This window comes from Ischnura elegans, chromosome 12 (genome assembly GCF_921293095.1).
Source record: "Ischnura elegans chromosome 12, ioIscEleg1.1, whole genome shotgun sequence".
Lineage (NCBI taxonomy): Eukaryota > Metazoa > Arthropoda > Insecta > Odonata > Coenagrionidae > Ischnura > Ischnura elegans.
The window spans coordinates 49,444,867-49,469,150 of NC_060257.1; the positions used below are offsets into that span (position 1 = coordinate 49,444,867).

General features: G+C 39.3%; 1 protein-coding gene across 1 annotated transcript in view; it reads left to right on the top strand.

Annotated features, from left to right (window-relative positions):
• The window catches only part of LOC124169580, a 325,588-nt gene that overhangs the window by 69,154 nt on the left and 232,150 nt on the right, over window positions 1-24,284 (top strand). Inside the window, exon 8 of the mRNA XM_046548222.1 lies at window positions 11,955-12,193. Within this exon, the coding sequence (XP_046404178.1) occupies window positions 11,955-12,193 (239 nt within the window). The remainder of the gene's footprint in view (window positions 1-11,954; window positions 12,194-24,284) is intronic.

A 24,284-nucleotide genomic window follows, 5' to 3' on the forward strand; every position in this document is an offset into this window, starting at 1 on the left:
CTCGGGAGGTGGAATAATTTGTGTCACAGCCCCGCACTAATCGCGAATCTTTCCGTATGATTAATGATTCCCTAAGGGGATCTGAAAACGCTACTTGTCGCTGATATCCGGTGCCTGAACCAGTGCAACCAGTTCCACATCGATGGATGTTGACGTAATTAATGTGCTCCGCGGCGCAAGTACCCTCGCAACCTCCTGGCTTTGAGTGCGGTATTGGAATAAATCATGCCATGCATCATTAAAAATTCATACGCATTATTTCTCGGCTTAGATTGTGAGAGACTAAAGTACCATTCATCACGTTTCCAATTTGCAATGGTCTCTTTCTCACTGTTCATGAAAGATATCTCCGGACTTACCGCCGAAGAAGGAGAAGCGTTTACGCATCAAGCTCTGGGTGGAAAAGTCGGCGTAAAATGTTTGGCGAGGTCGAAGTACTTATGCAAATTCATGCAGATTCGCTTCCTCCTTACATTCCCCCCACCCATCCGCTCGCTGAGCTAGAAATATTCAGTGTTGTTAAGTCGGATTTGTGCGCCTCCTCCACTAGACTTTTCGCGCTTCGCAACCAACCATCTTGCTGCGACTTTTCCGTGTTCTGCCTCGCCCGTGTCTTACCCCATTAACGGTACCCTGTCCCGCGATATGCATCCCTTCTCTTTCCACTTTAATCTCTTTCTCTTACCGGGTGTCGTTCCTTTAAAGCGTGTTTATTCTTCGTCTCGTTAATGCAGGAAGATCGCAAGAGAGCGCATAGAACAGTCAGCCAGGTAGCGCAGAAAATTTTCAGTCTAACCATCAATAATACCGATATATTTTCGACGACATGATAACATGTGTGGTAGGAGGTTGCTGAAGTATCTTGTACCTTATACCTTTAATTTTATGCCAAAGCCTCTATGTAATCTAAAATATTTGGTTTTGTGAAACTTTAAACTTGTAATTTTTAAAATTTAATCTGAAATGTAAAAATTATATTAAATTCTCATATCTTTTGGTTTCAAAGTTACTACAAAAATTTGTGTTATGTTATTGTTTTTTTGTTTATGGAGTTGAAACTAGAAATGTAATGTAAATGCTATGCTTTCAATGTACCACTATGTAGGATAAATGGAACCCTCTGACAAGCCATATGGCTTAGAAGGACCAAGTTGTATATGCTAATAAAGGCAAGTGCATTATTAAAGCCGGAAAAAATTATAACGCAATATTTATGCAGAAAAGTAGCCGATAACTCACCTGCAACCTCGGTGCTTTCCGGGCAACTTGTTAAATACTTCAGAAGATCTATAATAGTGCTGTTAAAGGTATCGCTTCTCTTTCTACTCCTTTATCTCCCACTTCCCTGGTTTCGTTCCTTTAAGGCGTGTTTATTATTCATCTCGCTAATGCAGGAAGACCGAAATATTGCGCCTATAACTGTCAGTCAGGTAGCACTGCAGAACTTCAGTCTATTTATAAACTAATCTCAAACCGAAATAAAAATAAATAAAACCCCTTATTTCGTCTCGCCCCCACAACTTGTCCCTTACATTTTCCCCCATCCCCTTTCGCTCGTAACTTCCTGCTACTAGCCCTCTTAATCCATCCCCCCGCATGCCACTACACTCCTAACTTTAGCTTCACCATAACTTTATGTTTCCATGACAGTAATTTGTTTAGGCGCAAATTGAATTTCGACCGACATAATCATGCTCAAAGCAACACTCAACCTATATCCTAAATTATGCGCTTGGACTTGGCGGAAGTTATGCGAGAGGTGTAACCCTCTCAAGTGACTGAGTTTTAGAGGAATAACTTTTAAGAGCCTTAGTAACTAATGAATAAAGTACATATAGTATGGTTTTAGTTCGCTATCGGATGTGAACTTATTTCATTCGGATTATTTATTGTTCTCTAGAAGATTTGAAATGAAAATTTTATTTCGGGCTAAGGAAACCAATTGTAGTTATCATACATAACACATTGTAATCGCACCATCAATTGATTAATTCTCGACGAATTATAGTTTTTTAAACATAATATTTGTAACCTTTATTCTTGTTCAACCCTTATACACTTTTTTCCTTGCCTGTCAATCTTGAAAATCCTCTCCCCCTCCAGGCTATGTTTTTTTCCTTTTCTAACACATCGTAATATGCATATAAGTGCATCGAAATACATACGACATTATATTGACGTATTTTTTTAATGTACTTACACCACTGCAGCTCATCTGAAGTAGTTAACGATTTGGCCGGAAAATTCCGAGTTTGTAAATGAGTTATTGGCTACTCTTCTAAGTAAGTATTTTGATATCATCGAAAATATATCGGTAATATTAATAGTTGGAGTTAAAATTTTATTTAACTATGTTAATAGAAGGAAGCCATTCAGATCCGCATCAACCGCAACAACTTCAACAGGGACACTGGTTTCCAAATCAGCAATGCTTGGAGACCAATAATGAAGTCTATTAAATGAAATGAAACCTCAACAAGCGTGAACCAATCAGGTTACACCTGAACTCGGATGGAGTGTATATATACTGAAATATTTTTGAAGAACGGCATTCGGAAGATCCCCTGAGGATGATCAGCAAGTCGCGGATCGAAACGTCGGGAGACATGGACGATATCAACCGGTGGAAAACCCGAGAAACTTTTCTGCAACTGATACGCCGGGAAAACCTGAGATCATACAAAACAGAATAGTTTGGTTAAAATTTTGCTGTGCTGCATGATTGAGAAATCTGCGCGCTATCTTAAAATTTTATGGTACCTGAGAGTTCGTTAAATGCAACATATAAGAATGGAGAACATTTTTAGACCATAACCATTAAAAGAGAAGTTTGTGCTCGTTATAAAAATGCTATTCGTGTGTCAAGTATGAACGTCATTAATTTTAGATTTTAAGGGTTGAAGAGTATGAATTTTCTTCGAAGGAATCGACCTTTTCGTTTAAAGAAGGAAGGCATTTTTTTCCCTTCACAGAATGGCAAGCGCTGTCTATTTTCGTAACCATTGGGCCGAAAACTTAGATTTTAGAGCTCCTCCTTAATTCAGCTCAGTTTTCGCCTTCTCGCTTTTCTCAGCTCACCGCTTTTACATCCTCGCAGTGTGGCTGATTTTCGAAGGAATTTATGAAAAAGTGTCTTCTCAGCTAAATAAAATCACGTTTTGTATTTTTATGAGCGAAAATAATAGAATTGTAGACGTGGGTCAAAGTCTAAGGCGCCATAAAAGGCTCAAATAACAATTCTTCGTCTAATATTGCTTCAGATCCTCCAGCGAGAGGCAAATTGATAATGTGGTGCGTTTATATTCTAAAAATGCCGAAATTAATAAATAATGTGGTATATATCGGGTAATTTGCATATTTTTGAATCTAATTAAGATTTTTCTGTGGTCTAAAGCAGTGGCGGATCCAGGATAGGGACAAGGGAGTGCTAAATGGGGTTAAAAATTCGAGCAGTAGTGGGGGTCGAAAAAATATTACCATTCTATCCAGTGTGAATTGGATACCCAAGGGGGGATACAGCCCCCTTACACCCGCCATAGATCCGCCACTGGTCTAAAGTATTAAGTTAGTATTTTTGAAGTTGAAGAATCTAAATTTACCTTTAAAATAGAAAAAAAAACAAATCTTTGAACTACATTCATAACTATGAAATAAATAGAAATATTTTATTCTTTTCAACATTCGCAGTATCGAAAAGCTTTCTTTGAGTATATACAAGTTGGCTGGAAAACACCGAGGTTGTAGATGAACTATCGGCTACTTTTATATATAAATTTTGCGATATCATCGAAATTACATCGGAAATGCTGGTAGGTAGACTGAAAATTTGCTGTGCTACCTTACTGATATATCTATGCGCAATCTTAATATGTTCTTTTTCTTTCCCGGCTTATGAGGCTGGTGAAATCTTCTCGGGTTTTCCACCGGGTGAGTTGATTTTAGGCCGTCATTTTGATAGCTGCCTTACCCATCGTCTTGAGGACATGTTTGAATTGGAAATTGTGCTTAAAGCGGGAGCCGAAAAGGGTAGAGGGTTTTGCTGATTTTTGGTCATTTGGGTGAAGTTCCGGGAGTTAACCTTTACGTCGTTAATTCCCTGAGGACGATGGAGGAGGCATTCATCAAAACGTTGGCATACAATCAACTCACCCGGTGGAAAACCCGAGAAGCAAAACTTCACCAGCATCATGCGCCGGGAAAGGACAAGATCATATTAAGATTGCGCGTATATATATCAGTAAGGTAGCAAAATTTAAGTTTAACTACCAGCATTACCGATGTAGGTATTTTCGATGATATCGAATTATTTATTTGGAAGCGAGAGAGACTTCACAGCAGTCTTAATGCACCGGAGAATTTGTTGCGGCTAGTAAGTTTTGAGAACCATTTTTTGGCCAAAATGAGTTAGGAATCATGAGGAAATTATTTTTCAGCAAATTTTTGATAAGCGGTTTAATGATGACGGCGGCGTAGCGGCGGCGCGGTCACGCCAATGAGAAGTCCCGGCGTCGGCGGCGCCACGAATTCGCCGGCGTCGTCTGCGCGGCGCGGCGGCGCACAAGTCCACTCCCGGAACTTCACCCAAATGACCAAAAATCCCCGCACCCCTCTACCCTTTTTCGGCGCCCGCTTTATGCACAATTTCCAATCCCCGCCCCCTCCTCCGCTTCCCTGCACCCGCCCCTCCCGCTCCCCACATAACTTCCCCTCTCCGCCCCCTTACTAGTGTGCGTATGACGTCAGCGAACGAGCCACCGGTGACGTAGTCTCCTATATCGATTGCCATTACTTAAAGCGAGGGATCCCAAAAACCTTCCTACGCTACCCAGACACTCGCGCGGAAAACCCTCCTGCCGCCTATATACACGCCCCCGCCCGGGTCCGCGCCTCCTCTGCTCCCACGTCCAAATCCCCGCACCCGCCTGACGACGCGTCGCGAAGTGCCCCGTCGTAGTACGGCACCCGTGGCGCGGCTTAAATTCTGCTCCTTCCTATAGTCGCACACCATGGCGATGTAGGGCCTGCATGGCTTCCTCGTTGGATGTCTCTGACTTGAAGCCGGTATTACTTCCTGGTGCCGTTCGTCACGATTATCTGCATTTACGTACTATCCCGCGAACCAGCGCTCGCCTAAATTTTTCAGTTAAGGCATTTAAGTGTGAACAAAAAAAGCAATTGAATATGTGAGTGGATGAAGGTGTTATGTTACAAATTTTCCTTTCCGAGAAAATGGAAGTTGAAGATAATTTGTGGCTACTTTTTTATGGTACATGTAATACCTTTACGAACTTGGTCCTATGTTGTCATTTGGAATTGAATGTTTCTTACATTCTACATTTGATGGATTGAGAAGCCGAGGGGTACAAGTGATTTTTTTCTAAACATAGTTAGGTACAGTTTATTGTGAAAAGAAATGTACAAAAACTTGGTTGCCAACGGATACGAGAGTGTGTCTGGTCTGTGCTCACATCAAGAGGAAAATCAAATGCACTACTTAACTACTTAATATCTAATTGAACTTGTTTGCTTTCTTTACCTAATTTATGAACCTAACTCTGTTTAGAAAAAAGAAATCACTTGTACCTTGGCTTCTCACCCATTCATTTATTTGATAAACGTATGTGAATATGGACTAGAATGTAACATCACACCTTCATTCACTCATGTTTTCAATTGCTTTTCGGGTTAATGCCTCGTTGACTCATTTTGGTAGCCACTGATTGTCTCATTTAGGATCCGAGGACGGGACCTGGAATGCGCCCAAAACTGTCATCCACCAAAATAAATCTACGCGCCATTACCCAGAAAAACAATTATTTATATAATCACCGCAGAAGCCTCCGTACCAAAATAAACAATTCCTGATCATGGGTTTGCTGGTTATTTAACCTCTATTATCAGGCTACTATCGCGGCCCTAAGATAATAGCGCTGCGTCAATTCGGTAATCTGTCAGTCGCACTGAAGCCCTTCGACAATGAACGACGGGATATAAGATTTTCTCGGCGAATAGACTGGAGGATGAGTTCTCGGGTTTCCAGCTTCCGACGAATTCACCCGGAAGTAGATGGCTGACTTAGCCTTCGAAACGTCGGTGCTGAAAAACCGTTGGACCCGGCTGGATACCCGAGAACTCTTCCTCCACGTCGACAATGCGTTACTTAAGAAAGTTTTGACTAGCTCTATGTCAGTGACTGTAAGAGCCTGACCTCTTCGGCGGATGTCATTGATTTGAAACTAGTATTACTTTCTGGAGTCGCTCGTTACGATGATTTGAATTTTCATACTATCCGGCGAGCCAGCGCTCGACTCTGTGTCGGTGAATGTTAGGACTTTGTCCTTGCATAGGGAAAAATTAGGGGGAGAGTGGAGAAAATTTTATGAATAAAAATGGTTTGCGCTCGCAGGTTTGTTCTGGTGGAGCTCTTGAAAGATGAACACAGAAGTTTAGACATTTCTTGTATTGATATCACCGTGGCTAGACCCGGTATACTTAAACTATCTTGATAAATTATTTGTGATTGGTTATGGTTTGTATTATCGTCCACCCGACGAAGAGCTGGATTTAATCGAAACCTGTAGAAATTAAATTATTTTACTGTTTTTTTATTTTTGTTGCCAGTATTCTGTATTAGTATAATAAAATGATTGCTGACTGGACAAGGTATATATCAGCTTGAATCAAAGCGCACTATATACTTTATTTTTTTCCACGTCTTTCTATGTTGGCTAGTGCAGGATTTCTATAGGAGACTTAGCATACTTTGTAAATTACGCACTTACGGTAATTTAATATGAAGGAAAAAACAATTCCTAATCATTTGCTTGTTGGTATTTTATCTTCTGTTATCAGGCTGCTATTGGCCTTATGATAATTTTCCAGACTCAAAACGGTAATTTGTTAGTCGAACTCAAACACGTTGACCATATGTTACTCTAGAAAGTTTTGATTATCTCTGTGTCTGTGACTCTAAGGACTTTGTCCTTGCACAGGAATATATCCTGAAAGAAATAAATATGCTGTGTGTTTTCTGGCATGTTCTGGTGGAGATCTTGAAAGATGAATACAATGGACCAGAAATTTCCTATTTTGATAAATTGTTTTTGTTGATTTTGGTGTGTATCATTGCCCACCCGACGAAAAACCGGATTTTATAGATATCAGTGGTAGTTGATTTTTTTTGCGGAAAGTTGACAGTCTCTAGGTTCATTGGTATGATAAAATGATTGTTGACTGAATTACATGTAAGGTTGTGCCTGAATCAAACCGTAGAAAATACTTTATTTGTTCTATGACTTTCTATGCTGGCTAGTGCAGGATTTCCATGAGGAGATATAGCATGTTAGTCAATTACGCACATGCGGTAATTTAATGTGAACAAAAGAAACAATTCCTGATCATAGATTTTTTGGTATTTTATCTTCTATTACCAGATTTTTTGGATAGAAAGCAAGGGATTAGGTCTTATTGTGAATTGACGACGGAGGCTTACAGAATACTTTTCAAGTTCTCGATGGAAACCTACCTTAATCGGTAGAGTACTCTAAAGATAAAAACCAGGCTGCTATTGGCCCAATGGCAATTGTTCATCGTCAAAACGGTAATCTGTCGGTTGAACTGAAACACGTCGACCAAATGGTACTTTGGAAAAATGTGATTAGGTTATTGCGTGGAATTGTCACCTTCCTTTAATGTCGATGCTAATTAAAAGTAATGACACACCTTCGCGGCCCCACGTTGGACCCCCACCACTGAGAAACACATCCCTATATTCACGCAAAGCTTGTGAACCCTTTCCCTGCACCCTCTTCGCCATTCCCTATGGTAATAATGGCCGAAGTGAAGGCTGCATGGCCTCCTCGATGGATGCCGATGATTGAAGCAGGGTTTTACTTCTTGAAATTGCATCATCAAGGACAAGTCCTCCACAAAAAAAAATTGATTCGTAGGGATAGAAGAACTGGTAGGCCCAACCTAAACCTCCCCCTAACCAACAGCACCCGGAAATTTCCCAACCCATCCTTTTTTTGCTATATATACTGGTTATTAACCTGTAACTCCTCACCTTGATACTGTTACGCAGCAACGAAACCGTGGTAGGTCGCAATAAATTACCATGTGGAAATAGCCAAGTTTTTATTTCTTCTATCCCTAAGATAAAGGATTTCCACAAAGTTAAGCCCGCTACTGTTAAATGAAAAACTAACTCGTCTGAAAATTCTCTGCCAACGCCGAATTTTGAACGCGAGACACCAGGGTGGAAAGCCACCACACCAACACGATCTCGCGTTCAAAATTCTCTGCCACCGCCGAAGTGAAGGCCGAGTTTGAACCCGAGTCAACGGGGTGGAAAGCCACCATACCAACCCGATCTCGGATTCAAAATTCTCTCCCGCTACCGAATTTTGAACCCGAGTCATCTGGGTGGAAAGCTACCACACCAACCCGATCCCCACGGTTGAATTAGAAGAGGATATATTGAAGGGAGAGCCAGAACGAGACAGGGGAAGCAACAAAGGCAGAGAAATGCGAATGAAAGGAATTAGATGAGGGAAGAAAGACATGGGGATGGGGTGTCTAACGTGCAGGGCGGAGTGGAAATACGATTGGCGCGGAGGGATGCTGTAGATGAAGGGACTACACCCTCAAGGGTAAGAAAGGAGTAGGGGATAATGGAGAGGTGGAGGCTTGAGGGAAAGGGAAGAAGGGTCTCAGGGAACTGGGTGGGAAGAATATTAAAGGGATAGGATCGCGACTCGTGATGTGAAAGAAGGAATTCCGACAAAAGCGAGAATTCAGAGTCGGGTGGATCAACCACTGAGCTGGGTTTGCCGGTTGAAGTTGAATGCTACGACAGCAACTCTCCTTGCACATTACATATTTTCGCCCGTGCGGGAAAAAACCGCACGGGTTTAAATCAAGGCCAGTTGCTTTTCGTACTGTACGATATTAACCGTACAAGAAGATTATTATCAACAGTACCTACTGGAGACAGCTTCCGCACGGCTAAAACCATCTAGTGTGAAAGTATGCATTTGTTTACGTGGATCACTAAGCAAAAAGACGATACGGTAGCCATGTGGCCCCAGTGGCACTGGACGGCTGCAATGCTACTCAAAATCGTGCCCGTGTTTTAACCGTACAATGCGAAAGGTCTCGTACACTTCTTCAGTGGACCAATAGGAAAAGGCTCCTGCGGTTTTTTCCCGCACGGGGGAAAACTTGTAATGTGCCAGGGGCGTTATTGAGCGTTACATGAGCGTAACCATCATCATTCGTCAGCAATCCTAAGGTTGGTTTGATGAAGCTCTCCATCCCGCTCACATATCCGCTAGCCTTTTTATGGCAACGTATTTCTTCTCATTCACACCCTATGTCCCACAGTGGCGAAACTTGGAATATGCTTTTGGAGGGAACAAGGGTTCGTTGGCGGTATTCCATATTTCAAATTAAGATGACTGCCACGTATGCTACAAAAATTAAATCAACTCCGCTTGGGTTTCGTTGCTGGTTCACTTTATCACTTTAATGCAGAAGTCGCTTATAGCTGCGGGATTTTCATGGTGAATAGGTGGATTTTCAATTCTCTCTACTAGAGAATTATGAAATGCCTTTCAAATCCTTCATGCATCTGTAGAATTTGTTCAGTTACGCAGGATAATGCATTTGACCTCTCACTGATGATTTTTACGTCTTCATTTTGCTTATCACAATTAGTGGTGAATTTATCCTAGTAGAGAATAGTGTTGAATATCCTAATAGTATCTGAGATGGTATAATAATAACGCAATGGTACTTCGATGGTCAAACGGTGGTTCGTTACTGGTAAAATATCGTCATCCCTAATCTCACTATAGAAAAGTTGATAGTATATATCAGTGGTATGCTGCATAGTTGAGTGCTTATTTAACGATGTAATTATATCGCGTGATGTAATTAGAGCATCTCGATCATGACGAGTTTGCTTGGTATCCAAGCGTCACCGAATGATAATTCCACAGACCTGGAGATTTTGCCTCAGACACTGCCTGATAATCCCAAGTGTTAGAAAAGTGTGTTATCGAATCAGAGCGTGAAGTGCTTCCGATGAATTGCAAACGTTGAAACTCATTTCCAAGGGGCGACGCGAACTGCGTGCAAAAGAGGTATTCGGAACTTTTCCTCACTCAGGAATTGGGTCAAATCTTGTGTCTTCCTGCGGGGGCCCATAACATTTTGATGACCTCTCTCGGGAAGTCCATCGATTGCTGTGTCTTATCCTCTATTCATGGTCATTTTCGAGGCCGTGTGTTCTTTGGCAAACGCCCGGCTCAGTGGAATGCGGTCATGGGTTGATCTCTGGAGAAGTAAAGTGACTTTTTTTAAGGTTTTATTTCGATGGCGTCTTGGAGGTAAATGGACACAGCAGTTGAGACATCAGGAGGAAACTAGGATAGTAGCGTTTGCGAAAGAAAGAAATCCACTGAGATAAATTATATCAATTGACGATATTAGAACGATTGTCTCTTAATAGCCCTCTCTCTTGATGTAAGTTTTAGTTAAAAGTATCGTTAATAATGACGATATTTTTCTAACATTATGAAAATTAAAAGAATAAACTTTGTGATGCTCAGTAGTATATTTAATGCGACCCGGGTTTCGTAGCATAGTTACATGTCCAGGTAGTCTTAGTTACACCATTTCCTCTCTAACATTGTTACATCTTCATCTACCTAAAGATGTAACTATTTAATGAAACCCATGCTTTTGTGAAAAGTCGTGCTCTTTTAAAAAATATATTAGTGAACCTTACAAAATTTATTATTTTGTTTTCCATCATGTGTCACACTGTTAAGTGTTCACACAATTAATGTTTCAACCCGGCAGTGGCAGGTATATTTCAGAGGGCACTTGATCCCTGTTTTATTACCGTGTGGAAGGCACTTAAAGTGCAGTAACCCGTCCGTCCAATGGGACGTTGAACTGTGGTCTTCTTGCCGCGTTTCGTTTAGAGGAGGCTAATGTCAACGCCGGGTTTCTCTCCATCCCTCTTTCCCTACCCTTCCCTCACGGCGGTAACAACCTCAGCTGTCGGTCGACTCCTCCAAATACCATCCCATTATCAATGAAGGAATGGCATAATAATAATTGTTTGAATGAAAAATGACACTTTAATTCTCACAACGTATCTATACTCTTTTATTTTTAAATTTAATTTGATTACAACTTTTGTTTAATAATAATTTCCTATTATTGTATAATGATTGTATTTTTTAAATGTTTTTTTCACATTCTTACTTTTTATTTGTTGTATAAGGACACTCGTTTCTTTTGCGACTCACACGATGAGCTGCTTTTGATTTAAATTATTTAAGTATATTCCCGAGCACTGCCTTATTTTCATTGAATGGCGACTCCTACAAAATATTGAATCTTCTGGGTTGCCCAATTTCACTGTTTATCTATGTATGTAGATTATTATTATTACTATTATTATTACTATTATTATTATCCTTTAATTTTCTTCAGTCTTCACTGAGTTGTTTTACTGTAAAGAGCACGGGTTCTCACCATGGTAACTCTTTACTGTTGAATTGCGTTGAGAAATTTTCTCGTGATATGACAGGTTGAAATTATTACAGTCTTTTGCAATTTGATGTATGTATTTGGATGGAGGTTGAGTATTTTGAAACTATTTTGTATATGTTTTGGGATGATACCGGTAGCTGAGATGACAATTGGAGCTATATAAACCTGTTCCATATTCCATATTCCTTTTATTTCTATTGCCAATTCTTGGCACTTATTTATTTTTCCGGCTATTGTCTTTTCGATGTTATGCGACAGTGGCACAGTAATATCAACTATGTAGCAAGTTCTATATTTCTTGTCAATCAACATTATATCTGGTCTATTATTAATTATAGTTTTATCTGTTTGTCATTATTATCATTATTTATATTATTTATTTCTAGGTGTCCATGGTACCCATGGGGGAGGATCGGACTTTCCACCGTACTGGGGTCGTGCAGCCGGAGGTCCTGAGTTCGTCCTCAGTCTCCTCTTCACCGCCGTCTGAAGCCTCCGAGTCGCCGTCCACGCGCTACCTTCACCGCTTCGATCACAAGTTCTCATTCGAGGTCCTCCAGGCGGATAACTCGAAGCGAGTGCTCATCTCTGTCTGGAGCGCTGGTGCTGGTGGCGCTGACAAGCGGTGAGCTTTGCCTTTAGTTTCAGTAGTCGTTGACAGGTGTGCCACCTTCGCCGATGGTGTGGGGATGTCTGCGAATATAATCTCTAGGTTTTCAATGATGATTCGTCGGGTAGCGTCCGCGTTGCTGTAAATAATACTCAACAGTTTCGACGGAAAGAAAAAAATATATGACGGACTTACAGAAATAGAAAAATAACGATCAAAACAAAAATATAAAATATATGCAGAAAACATGACGATCTGGCAGACAACTTAACTATCTTGCAGACAATATGACTATCTCGCAGAAAGTATGACGATCTTGCGGAAAATTTGATGTACTTGCAGAAAAATGGTGATATTGCATAAAATATAATAATCTGGCAGAAAATATGACGAATTTGCAGAAAATGTGATTGTCTGACATAAAATTTGACGATCTTGCAAAAAATATTACGAACTTGCAAGAAAATGGCGATCATGCAGAAAATATTACTAGCTTGCGGATAATATAACGATTTTGTAGAAAATATGTCGGTGGAGCAAAAATTCCATGATTTGGTATGTTAGTTCACAGCATAAGAGGGGACCAGAAAACTTCTCAATATCCCTCACTTGAGGACCCTCGCAGTACGGCTGGCTTAACGGTTTTGTATTATGTACCTACAGCAACGTGGAGGCATCCCAAGTTTTGTATTTATAATCATCGATTCCACGCCTTGATAACCTGCGAACGAGCATCACTTGATTTTCAACGCCGTCTCAAAACTTCCCACTCAAATTAACTATATTTCTATTGCAGCGAATTCCGCCGCCAATCTTGTCATCAGCGGCTAATAATTTGCCGCTATTTTGCAATATTTGTCTTCGTTACATAATTGAATTTGAAAGTTCATGCTGTGGAGCGTGGGTGACAGTTTTATGTATGTATTTATCGAAATTTGAGAACTAATCCTCCAACAACACCTATTAGGGAGCTGTGGAAGTGAACAGATGAAGTTATTATTCCTCTTACTCGATTGGTATTTATTTTGCCCTAAAACTGTTTCCACCTTTACTGTAAAATACGATATAAACAGTGTCGTCCCGTGGTCAAATCGTTAGCTATTTTTTATCTCTCTCAATTACAAAATTTTATCTTGTTATTGTTTTATAGTGGAAAAGGAATCAGCTATATTTAACTATTGCGATCGCATTATTTCATATTTTTTATTTAAAAACTTTTTTATTTTATATCCTTCCTTACCTAGGATTTTTCTATTCTCTTCCGCTGAAGACCTCCGCTACAAAGCTATACGTTGCAGCATATTTTCTTGGGTGAACGAAATGTTATATTGGGATTTATTGATTTTTGTGGAAGATAGTAGATCAAGGTTAGCTTAAGCTTCGTCCTCAGGAGAAGGAATTGATAGATGGCAGAAAAGTAATTTTCTAGCTCGCTGTGTATCATAAATGTGTCGATTTAAGTCGGGAGACATAAGCTTCTATCTGACGCTTGCACCAGATGTTTTAGGGGTAAATTTTCATATTTTCGTGCTTCTCTCTGGCGTACAATTTTTTGTAATCATGCTCTCGTTGTTCACTCTGAAATCTCACGACAAACCCGTATTTATAACTCTTTGTGATATGGAATATTGAATTTCAGATGAAAGATTTTGCTGCGAGAGATATTTCCTGCTAGTCGGAATTTACTCACCAGTGTCATAATTGTCTATGCATAATTTCGCCTTCAGGTCTCTATATAATCATATGCAAACTATAAGGTTTAAATTTTTTTCACAATACGTGCGTAGACCGAAAATGTAATTTCTTCGGTATTCAAGGTAGGTTTCGTAAAGTGCAAGCTATATTCTCAATGGATTAAGACCACCTGGCGTACATAAATTATTTCAGACTCGACCTATCCAATTTTGGTGTTTTGATTTACCTTGGAGATGATGTAGTAACACTGAAACCTAGGTCGTAATACATTTTATCATCAATGGTCAACAATCCTAAGATTGCTTTGATGCAGCTCTCCGCTCAATTCTCCTATTAGTCAATCTTTTCTCATCTACGTATTTCTTCTCTTTCACATCCTTCTTTACCTGTCCATATATTTTGTTCGAGGTCTTCCTTTTCTACTATTGCATCCACCTGTCCCTCGACGACTGTGTAGATCGCTTGGTGGTATAACTGGCTAATAAGCCTGACAAACAATTGGAAGATCCGGGTCCGAATCCCGGCCAAGTTAAATCATGAATATATTTTATAATCGTGGAAAATTTTTAAATATTAATTAAATTGAATCGTATAGAATAACATAAAAAAGGGCTCGCATAAATTATTTTTTAAAGATAGCTTATCGGAGCCACGTCTTTATTTGAAGGATGTGCGGGGGAGAATGGCTACCTAGTGTTACGTGATACGTAAGAATATCCCTTGGTTTTATGTCTCTCCCGATCACAGTCCGCTCCCCCCCCTCCCCAGCCTTCCACTCTCCCCCGTCGCCCCTAGCACCTGTCTGGGTCGTCTCCAGCTTCCCGCGGGGGTGGTAGTTCTGCCTCGTCGACGCCATGTCGTAAATTTGCGAAACGATGTGCCGGCTGGCGGCAGAGTCTTTATGCTTCGCCTCCCGGAGGATTTTTCTGGTTGACGGAGTGGGAGCCACCGTCAGCATTGCATTCCGCAATCGGCGAGCGCGAGTTTCCACGTCTGAAAGGGGTGATCTAGTATGATCTACCTTCAGTTACGTAATACGGTATTGAAATGTCAATACCTATCCTTCACCGTCGTAAGATTTAGTCATTACTTGCAGGAGACCCGGCTTTTATCGGGAAGGATAGTACCCAGCAGTAGCGCAGCGAGGTTTGGGGGTTAAAACCTCCCCAGAGCTCAGAGAAATATTTAAATTTAATCCGTTTTACTTTATTGGATTGATATTACAAAAAGAATAGTGTGAGGGTTAATAAAATATCCCTCAGAAAGACTTAAAATATTGAACCGTTTATCTTAAAATTCCGCAATTTATTAATCTCGCGCCTACCGCTTATCCTGATGGGTATTCCATACCACCACACTCCCCGGTATTAGTTGCACCTAAACCCCCCCAGCCTTAATTACTGGCTGCGCCCCTAGTATCCAGAGAAGTGGGAAACTTGGAACTTGGAATTCGTGATCACATGGCAGGATTTTTAAGTAAAGAGACAAAGCAGATATGGTGATAGTCCTCCCCTTAATGTCTGTTAACTCAAAATTGAAGTAAGACGGTAGCGTAAGACGCTAAACAGCAAAAAATGGAAAAAAATATTTCTGTGTACCGTGCATGAGATCAGCCTCGGATCAGCTTATACCCTGCTGCTCAGTATTGATCGTTATGTGCATGTATGCGTGCGTAGACCGAAAATGTCGTGTGATAGCATACCCCAGTAAAAATGCTTTGCTCCTAGAGGATTAATATATAAGTGTAGTATGCTTTGAGTTTTTCCCACTGTGAGAGAATATCAAGAGGTGTGCCTATCCGGCAGGATGTTCGACAGCAGAAGTTGCACGACGTGACGTAACAAACAGTAATGAGTAAACGACGCAAAGAACGCGTCGGATGCAGTCAAAAGTAGCACTATGGTGTTTGCGAGTATAAAATGCACCTGTGTACAAGCTTTTGTCACAATACCTGCAGCCGTATGGAAATGCACAGCGGATAGACAAACAGATATCCTCTGTCATGTGTATTGATATAAGCGCGGTTCCTGGACGCTATGCAGTTGCTATTTACGCCTGTTCCCATTCATGTATTATGTTCGCTTCAGCAAGTGGCATTTTTTTATATTTTGTGGAAAATATTTCGCAAACACTAATTTCGTAATTTCATTGATAAATTGATTGTGTCTTTAAAGAAAGTTTTTTAATAATTGTAGCCACCGTGTAGTCATGTTTGTTAAAGACTATTATTAATGGTTAAGAAATATTGCCAGGTGCATAGTCAGCAGAAACGCCGAAGAATCGAATTTCTGGCAATGGTAGTGTTTCGGAGGATGTAACTTCTTTGGCAATATTCGCTTTTGGCTTCGAGGAGCCTCCATGTTATTTGCATATGGAGTGTTCTTCTTTTGGATAATTAAGGTAATGGCCTTCCGATAGTCGCACAAAAACTATGAGATTCGAGCCACTTAGTGATTTCTTGGGAATTGTCCCTTTGCTGCACAGCTGGAGGTGTTCAATGAATATTCTGGAAGAGTACATGATCAGTTTGCGTACCAAAACTTGAAAAATTGTGGACTTTAATGAATACGTGCGGTTTTCGTGATCGGGAACTGATTATTTATTTCATTTAGCGCGTTATAATTTAGTATTTAAGGTAATTTAGGTATCAAAACCTGAATACTTCTCAAGACTACTTTCTGAGTTATCATTGCAATTTTGTTATTTTAACGGAGGGAGAAATACAATAGCTAAATGAATGTGACCCCTGTGTGTTCTGCACCTTAATTTAATTTTTTCAGAGTTAACGATATTATTTTTAATTAATAAATGTGAATTTTCGCCTATAAGTCAATAATTTTTCACTTTAATCTTGAGGTTAGGTTCAGTTAAAATTCGTATGCCCTGCTGGCGTTATGAAAAAACAGAAGTAACTACTAAAGCATAGTTTTGAGATAAAAGTTTTCTGATGATAACTGACTACTTTATTATAGTTTCCATCACCCTTAATTAGAAACAGTTATGAAAATCTACTATCAATGAGTCAATAAATTAATTTCTCAATATGGCGTGCACTTCGTTTATTTAGGATAAAAAAGTCGTAACTAAAAAAGCACTGTTTTAAGATAAATCAATTAAAAGGTTATATGTTATTAACTGACTACTTTATCATAGTTTTTCACCACTCTTTCTAATTAAGAGTAGTGATAAACTATTATAAAGTAGACAATTAATATCACATAACCTTTTAATTGATTTATCTGAAAATAGTGTATTTGTAGTTTCGTCAGTTTGATCCTAAATGAAAGAATTGCACGCCATATTGAGAAATTTACTGAATCCTCTATAGTAATTTTCACTACTCTTAATTAGACAGAATTGTAATTAGAAAAACTATTATGAAGAACTGAATTCTGATCATATAACCTTTAAATTGATTTATCCCTAAACACTGCTTTAGTAAATACTTCACTTTGATCCTAAATGGACGAACTACACGCCATATTGAGAAATTTATGTTGTTCTAACCTGCGCTATTACGTGCCCCGTGTAAAACGGCCTTAAAGAGGTGGGTCGTTGCATGCTGCGAGGGACTTAGGTCTGTTGCGGATGGGCGAAGGTGTATGTGATGGCGATGACGGGATTAATGGAATAAGGTGAAGAGTCCCCCCAGCGTGTCCCACCCCCCTTACATCGCGAATAAAAAAATCTCTCGGCTCCACATTGTTTATTTAAGTACATATTCCCCCTCTCTCTTGTTCTACCCCCTCCACTCCGGCAAGCTTCCACGCTCATCCCGGCAGAGGGAAGTGTTCATCATTTTATTTTCATCGTCAGTCTTTTGTTTTATTTTTTTTATCTTACAGCTTCCCATCTTTTGGAGGAGAAAAAAATTAACTTCCTGCTCCCACCACTAGCGTACCTCTTCCGACTTTCCTCTTAATTCTCCTCAAGGAAACCTCTTTCGGTGTTAAAGGCGCGTTTGAATAAACCATTCCGCCCGTTCGGAATCTTTCATAAACACTTTTAATGGATGGGACGTTTATCCATGGCGAAATTGGAGGTGGCCAAGAAGAGAGAAAACGATGGAAAGAGAGTCATTTGGTCGCGGTAGCTTTGGTATCAATGTGGACAGTTAAAGATTTTTCTGATGATTGCTTTTCCGATGACATCTTTTTCTACTTCATCCAGGGTGACCAGGCATCTTCTTTTCCAGTAATTGTTTAAATTAATGCACCCTGTTGATGGAGCTAGATGAATCCGGAATAAAACTAAAATGACCTCCTAAGTTAGTCGTGAAATGGCATGAGACAAATTGATTTAATGTACCCTTCATGAATAGTAATGCCATTTTTCCCTGTAATGTGTTGTCCAAAAACTAAAAACGAGTGATATTTCAGAGAACTGTAAGTACTTGGAAGTTGTATCGTAATGTATGAATACCAAGACCTGCATTGGATTGTTATGCATTTGATAATTACTGAGTCGATTCGTACCTATTTTTACGTATGCACTATATTTGTTGCCTCTACGTCTCTAAAACTCTATTCAATCCATTCTACTGTGCTTGGCCCATATTTTAAGGAATACTTTGGCGCAGCGACCCAGAAATCTTGATTGACAAATTACATAGGTATATATAGATGGAGATGCATTATTCATGGGACAAACTTCAGGTTATGGTTTATGACTTTGCTGCTTGGTTCCATAAAAGTGATAACAGTGATGTCATCGTCATGAAATATATTGAAGCTGTGATTATGACAAGCGAATTGGAATGCGGTATTGCTATGATCATGGTAACGAATTGCAATTTCTGACTGTGAGAAAATGTCAGCCGGCGATAATAATGCGGTCATTTCATTGGCACTGTTAGATTAGTGATCACGTTTACTAGTTATTACATTTAATTATATTCAGTAATGATTTCTTTTTTATTGCCAACTACATGTGAAATTTCTTAATGATTCCGCAATCCTTAAAACAAGCCTTCATATTTACATTAGAATTTATAATTCGTGACACTTTACAGTTTTTGTCTCTGGTGATAACAGCTGGGAATAATGACCTCAGCTTTTATATTTTTAGCGAAACACTCGGTATACCTATCTATGCATCTGCGCTTTTAATTGCCTAATACATTTGAGAAGCCAAAATATTCTATTGTTAATACTGTACGAAAAATAAAGATGAACAATCATTTTATTTGAACATCAACCTTCTTTTATCACACGTGGGATAAAAACCAACCGTTCTTCAATTCAAACCTCCCTTCTTTTCATTTACAACGGCGAAAATTTTAAGCTCGCTGTTTTCGTGAAAAAATAACTCTCTCATACCTATTCATTTCATGTTTTCCAATTTTTATGTACGATGCATTCAATGTTATGGACAAATGAAAAGCGCCTCTTTTAACTATCATAGCGTCTCATTTGTCATATCATGAAATGGCCAAATTTTGCAAAGGAGTGACGTGCACTGTTGTCGTCCACGTCAGGACCATTCAATTTTCCCAGTCGGCGTAGAATTCGCTAAATTATTACCCACAATTGTTGTGACGTTAGCCTGCCGGTGCAGTAAACTAACCAAAACTGCAGTATACGTGCGGTTTAGATGGGTTGCGATAAATTATATGACCGTTTGGCGCCGTACTGGAAGGTTGGAACGGTAGGGCCACCGAGTTTTCAAGTATCTTTTTGCTGCCACTATTGATTCAGAGTGTCTGAGGCAACCGGTTAGATTCCGAACTATCTCCCGTGATGCGTCAGGGCGATGCGCTGGGGATTCGGTGGCCTTATCCGCTGAATGAGGTTGGTTTGCGACTACGTGATTTAGGACAAATGACTTTCGCATGTGCCTTACACACGCACATACGCGCACACACCCATATTTATATTAGTACATTAGCGAGTCACTAGCAGTATAGAGGAAACACAACACGGGAAAATATTTCTTTTTTATGGGTTTCTAATTTAGTGCTATGCAAGTACAAAATAGTACATTAGCGAGTCACTAGCTCTAAATAAGATACACATAAAAAGAAACGCACGGGAAAAATTTCTGGAGCTTTCGAAGCCAATAGCTTATTCCTCAACATCTAAGGATTGGTTTTTCCTTCGGATGCGTATTTTGAGTGTTTTTTTAAGGGAGTAATAAATATTTCTGCACGAAATATTTTTAAAAGAAGGACTAGTCGATTTTTTCCATTTATTGATCTTTTGGTTCAACTATCGATTTTTTTTCGAAAATTCGAGCTTTCATTTCGATGCAAAATCGATAGCTCGAAATATCGATTTTGACCGACATATTTTTTCTTGTTTTTTTTAAGACAAGTCGATTTTTTCTGTTAATCGTGTGGTTCAAAGTCTATTTTTGTCGAAAAGTCGAACTTTTCAGTTCGATAAAAAATCGATTTCTCAAAATATCGATTTCTCAAAATATCGATTTTGGCCGACATTTTTTTCCATCACTACTCCTCACGTATTGTCCCTGTGCGGGCGCCTCTCTGTCGCCTCCCTGGATTTCGAGGAGAAAGAAAGGGTGGTTGCAGAAACCCATCCTGGCAAACACAATCCTTGACTCTTAAGGGAGTAAATAATGCGCGGAAGGACGTCACTTTAGTCGCGCCCGCTTCCTTCCCCGAATCCCTCGCGAAGGCACGGGGAGTTATGTTGAAGCTCTGAATGGCGCGGCAAAAGATTCCCTGTTTCTTCGCGTTAATTCTCTTTGCGTGCCGAGGAAAACCGTGGAGCACTTTAAGGATGTTCCTCCACGACTACTGCGTTCAAAGCAGGTCTCTAAATACACATTTTTGCTCTTATTGTTTTGGAAAGAAAAATGGTCTTCTTCACCTTTGATGTTTGCACCTATTTAGCGTGACTTTAAAGCAGTGTAAAAAGTGGTAGTTTTACTTGACAACTTGATGAAAGAGCTATAAGATTGGATTGAAATATGATTAAGGACGGGGTATCGGGTTGGTGTGGTGGCTTGAGTGTTGGCTTCCCACCAGGCATGCTCGGGTTCAAATCCCGGCAGTGGCAGAGAATTTTCAGAGACTCTCCGATCCCTGCTTGAGTGTTGTGTGGAGGACATTTCAAGCCCATTTCATGGCGCAAATGACCTCAGCTGTCGGTCGCCTCCTCCAAATACCATACCATACCATGATTAAGGATTGATAAAAAGGAGGATATTGTGACCTGGAAAAGTCGGAAACGGTAGATTATTATGAATGTATTTGAAGAATGCAGTGCTTTTACTTCTATGATGTCGTCACGATTTCACCGCACAAATTCGTGGACTGCACATAACGTATATTATTATTGTTATCATTCCCTCTCACCCATTTTTTGTTTTTCCTCTTTTTCACTCCTAATACCAATTAATTATGGGGTTGAAAAATAATAGGATTGATAAAAAGGGAGATATTGTGTCTCTATGTGTATATTACAAGTCTATATTTTAGCAATATAGCTCGTCGCCTTCAACAGCTATGTCAATCTCAAGGCGCGGACTTACAAATAACACGTCCTTTGATTTAGCGGCCACATGTAACCAATATTTTTGTGGCTAATAGTATACTTGTAATTGTGCAATTAGATTTATTTGGACAATGGCATATTTGTATTTTAAATTGCGTCGTTATATAGATATTAATTCATGTGGTTCTTCTATCCGCTGATAGTTTGAGTTGTTAGCACGAAACTCAGCAGTTCATGGCAAGTGAGTTAGTCCTTCCTCTGTGGAATATTTTCTCTAAAAGCAATGGTTTTATTCTCATAGAAATATTAGTATTGTACGATTTTGTCATGTTTTTCGATGCTTCACCTCAGTTTAATGCTTCCTGTTGTAAATTAACTTTTATCGTACATCAGGGATAAATCATTATCCCTCTTGGTTACAGTTGGAACTGTGCTAGGTCAATTGCTTTTTCATGATCCGCCCTCGTGCGTTATGATTATTGTACCATAAAAATCTAATGAGTTTCTATTTTTATATTGTTTTTGTAGGTCAATCGATCTGAGTTGAAATTGGTGGAAATATTATGGATATAGAATATATATTCTATTTTATTTTATCCACTCGATTTTGATGCAATTCCACGAATATCACCCGCTCAATCGCTGTAATTCCGTGGAAGTGAAATTTATCCTCTGGCTGAAAACATTCGTCCAAGCGGAGTAATTTCATTTCGATACTCGCTTCAAATCAATGGCTCTGTGTGTCAAAAGTGGATCATCTTTGCGCTGGCGGAAAAACTGGGACACGATGCATTTAAGCTTCGCGCGTGTTATGATCAAGGTACACCCAACTCCTCTCAAATGGGATTTGCTCACTTACTTGTGTTTGATTTGTGAACAAGTAATGACTTTGGAGTGTGAATATACGGGGTGTTTCAGGAAGAAGCTACAATACCTCAGGAGGTGGTATGGAAGATGATTTTTGGCATTTTTTGTCCATGAACATGGGATCGCAACGCCTTAGTTACTGAGCAATGGCTTCCCAAAATTGTTTTGGATGCGCTTAGCAGTTATCATGAAAACGGTTTTTCTTGGGTATTTAATGTTTCGACATTTTATTTAATACTGTGGATTTTTAAGGGCATTAAATAATTAAGGGTGGAAGAGAAGGTGCGATTATAATTGTCTGCAAAATCTAATCTTTGAGCTTAATTAAACGAGAGTATTGAGCGAGTATCAACAATACGATCGCGCTATATCACCCATTTTTAGATTAATTTGCACGTGAAACTATAAATATATCATATTGGTATAAAAACGTGCTTGCATTGGTATAACAATTTTTAATGGAATATTTATTTATACGAAATTCCTCTATGCTTAGGTAAATGCAATGGAAAACCATGATGATCAACGCACCTTACAACCAGTGGTGTCATGACAAAATAAGCAGTGCTGGAACGCACTTTCCTTAACTTTTTTTACAAGTGAAATATTACTGTGCGTTGATTGTTACCAGTTTCGTCTGCATATTTTAAAATGTATATTCCTTTGTTTAATCGATATTTAAATTCTGTGGTTGATACGTTTTTGCTCATAATTAATATTGCTAATTGAATATTGTGTCTTTTCTCAACCAGTGCTGGAACGGCGTTATGGAGCGTTCAGGCACCATGACACCAACGTTTGCTTGCAACATGCTTACATGCTTACAACGTTTCAATAGTTACATGCTCTGACATATATTAGATAGGTGTATTGAGAGAGAAATATTGGGAATATTGCCGGGAATTTCGCAGGTGAAGCCGCGATTGTGAATAATATTGGTATTTAGCTGTATGGCCAAAATCGCGTAATCCAGCACTTTATTTTAGGATTTCGGGTTATTAATTCGTTATTTCCGGAATCTCTCGCTGAACCTGTCACGTTGTGCGGGAAGCTTCGCTGCTCAAATAAAATTCATTCGATGGTCACTTGTTTTGGTTGAGTGATGACGCTGTGGATTTGAGTCAACGTTTCCCTCCCGAAAAGCTATCCCTCTATGGTTGTGGCAGGAGTGGAGATTGATGATTGACATTCGAACGAAAATGTGCTCCATGGAAAGGCTTAGTCACTGTAATGTGCTGAAATGTGTAGTGAACCACTATGAAATTTTAATTTTGATTCGGTCTGAGTCACGCAGCAACCCTATCAGTTACAGAGTTTACAAATTCTGCTTCATAAATGATGCCGTACATTATTAGAAGCAAATATGTAGTGAAATATGTAGTTTTTTTAGAAACCATCTATGAGGTTCAGCTCCAGTAAGGCATGCATTCTGCAAAATGGAGGCGTTTAAACTGATAAGTGATAAAAATATTATTAGTTAGGTATGTATTTAATCACCTTTTATACCCTTTAAATGTGAATATAAAGCGAAATAAATATTATGAAGCAGGGAAAATTATCTAGAAACTCAGGAAAATTCAGGGATTTTATTTTCTTATTATTTCCCACCTAGGTCTGGGTACAGCGAAATACCAGATAAAGATTATTCACAACTAATGATCTTGGCATGAATTAGGAGTTGAGAATAGTGTGTGATGATGCGTAACAACTGTCAGAGGCAATGCTGGAATTAACACTACGACTAATTGGAAGTAATTGCTTTTTGACACTCAAAACATTGCAGTTCATATTTTTATGATTATATGAAGCCTTGAAGAATACTATATTCAGAGAAAGCTATTCAGTACATGATTTCACTGTAATCATTTAGTTCATGAGTAAAAAAAGGCTATTTTTAAATAGAGCCAACTGTGTACACAAAAGCCTGAAATTTTAATTCTGATTGACTCTGAGTCACGCAGCAACCATATCAGTTACAGAGTTTCAAATTCTGCTTCATCAATGATGCCATACATTATTAGAAGCAAATATTATTTTGAGAAAGCTATTGAGATTATACTTTCACTGTGATAAGTATTACATTATTC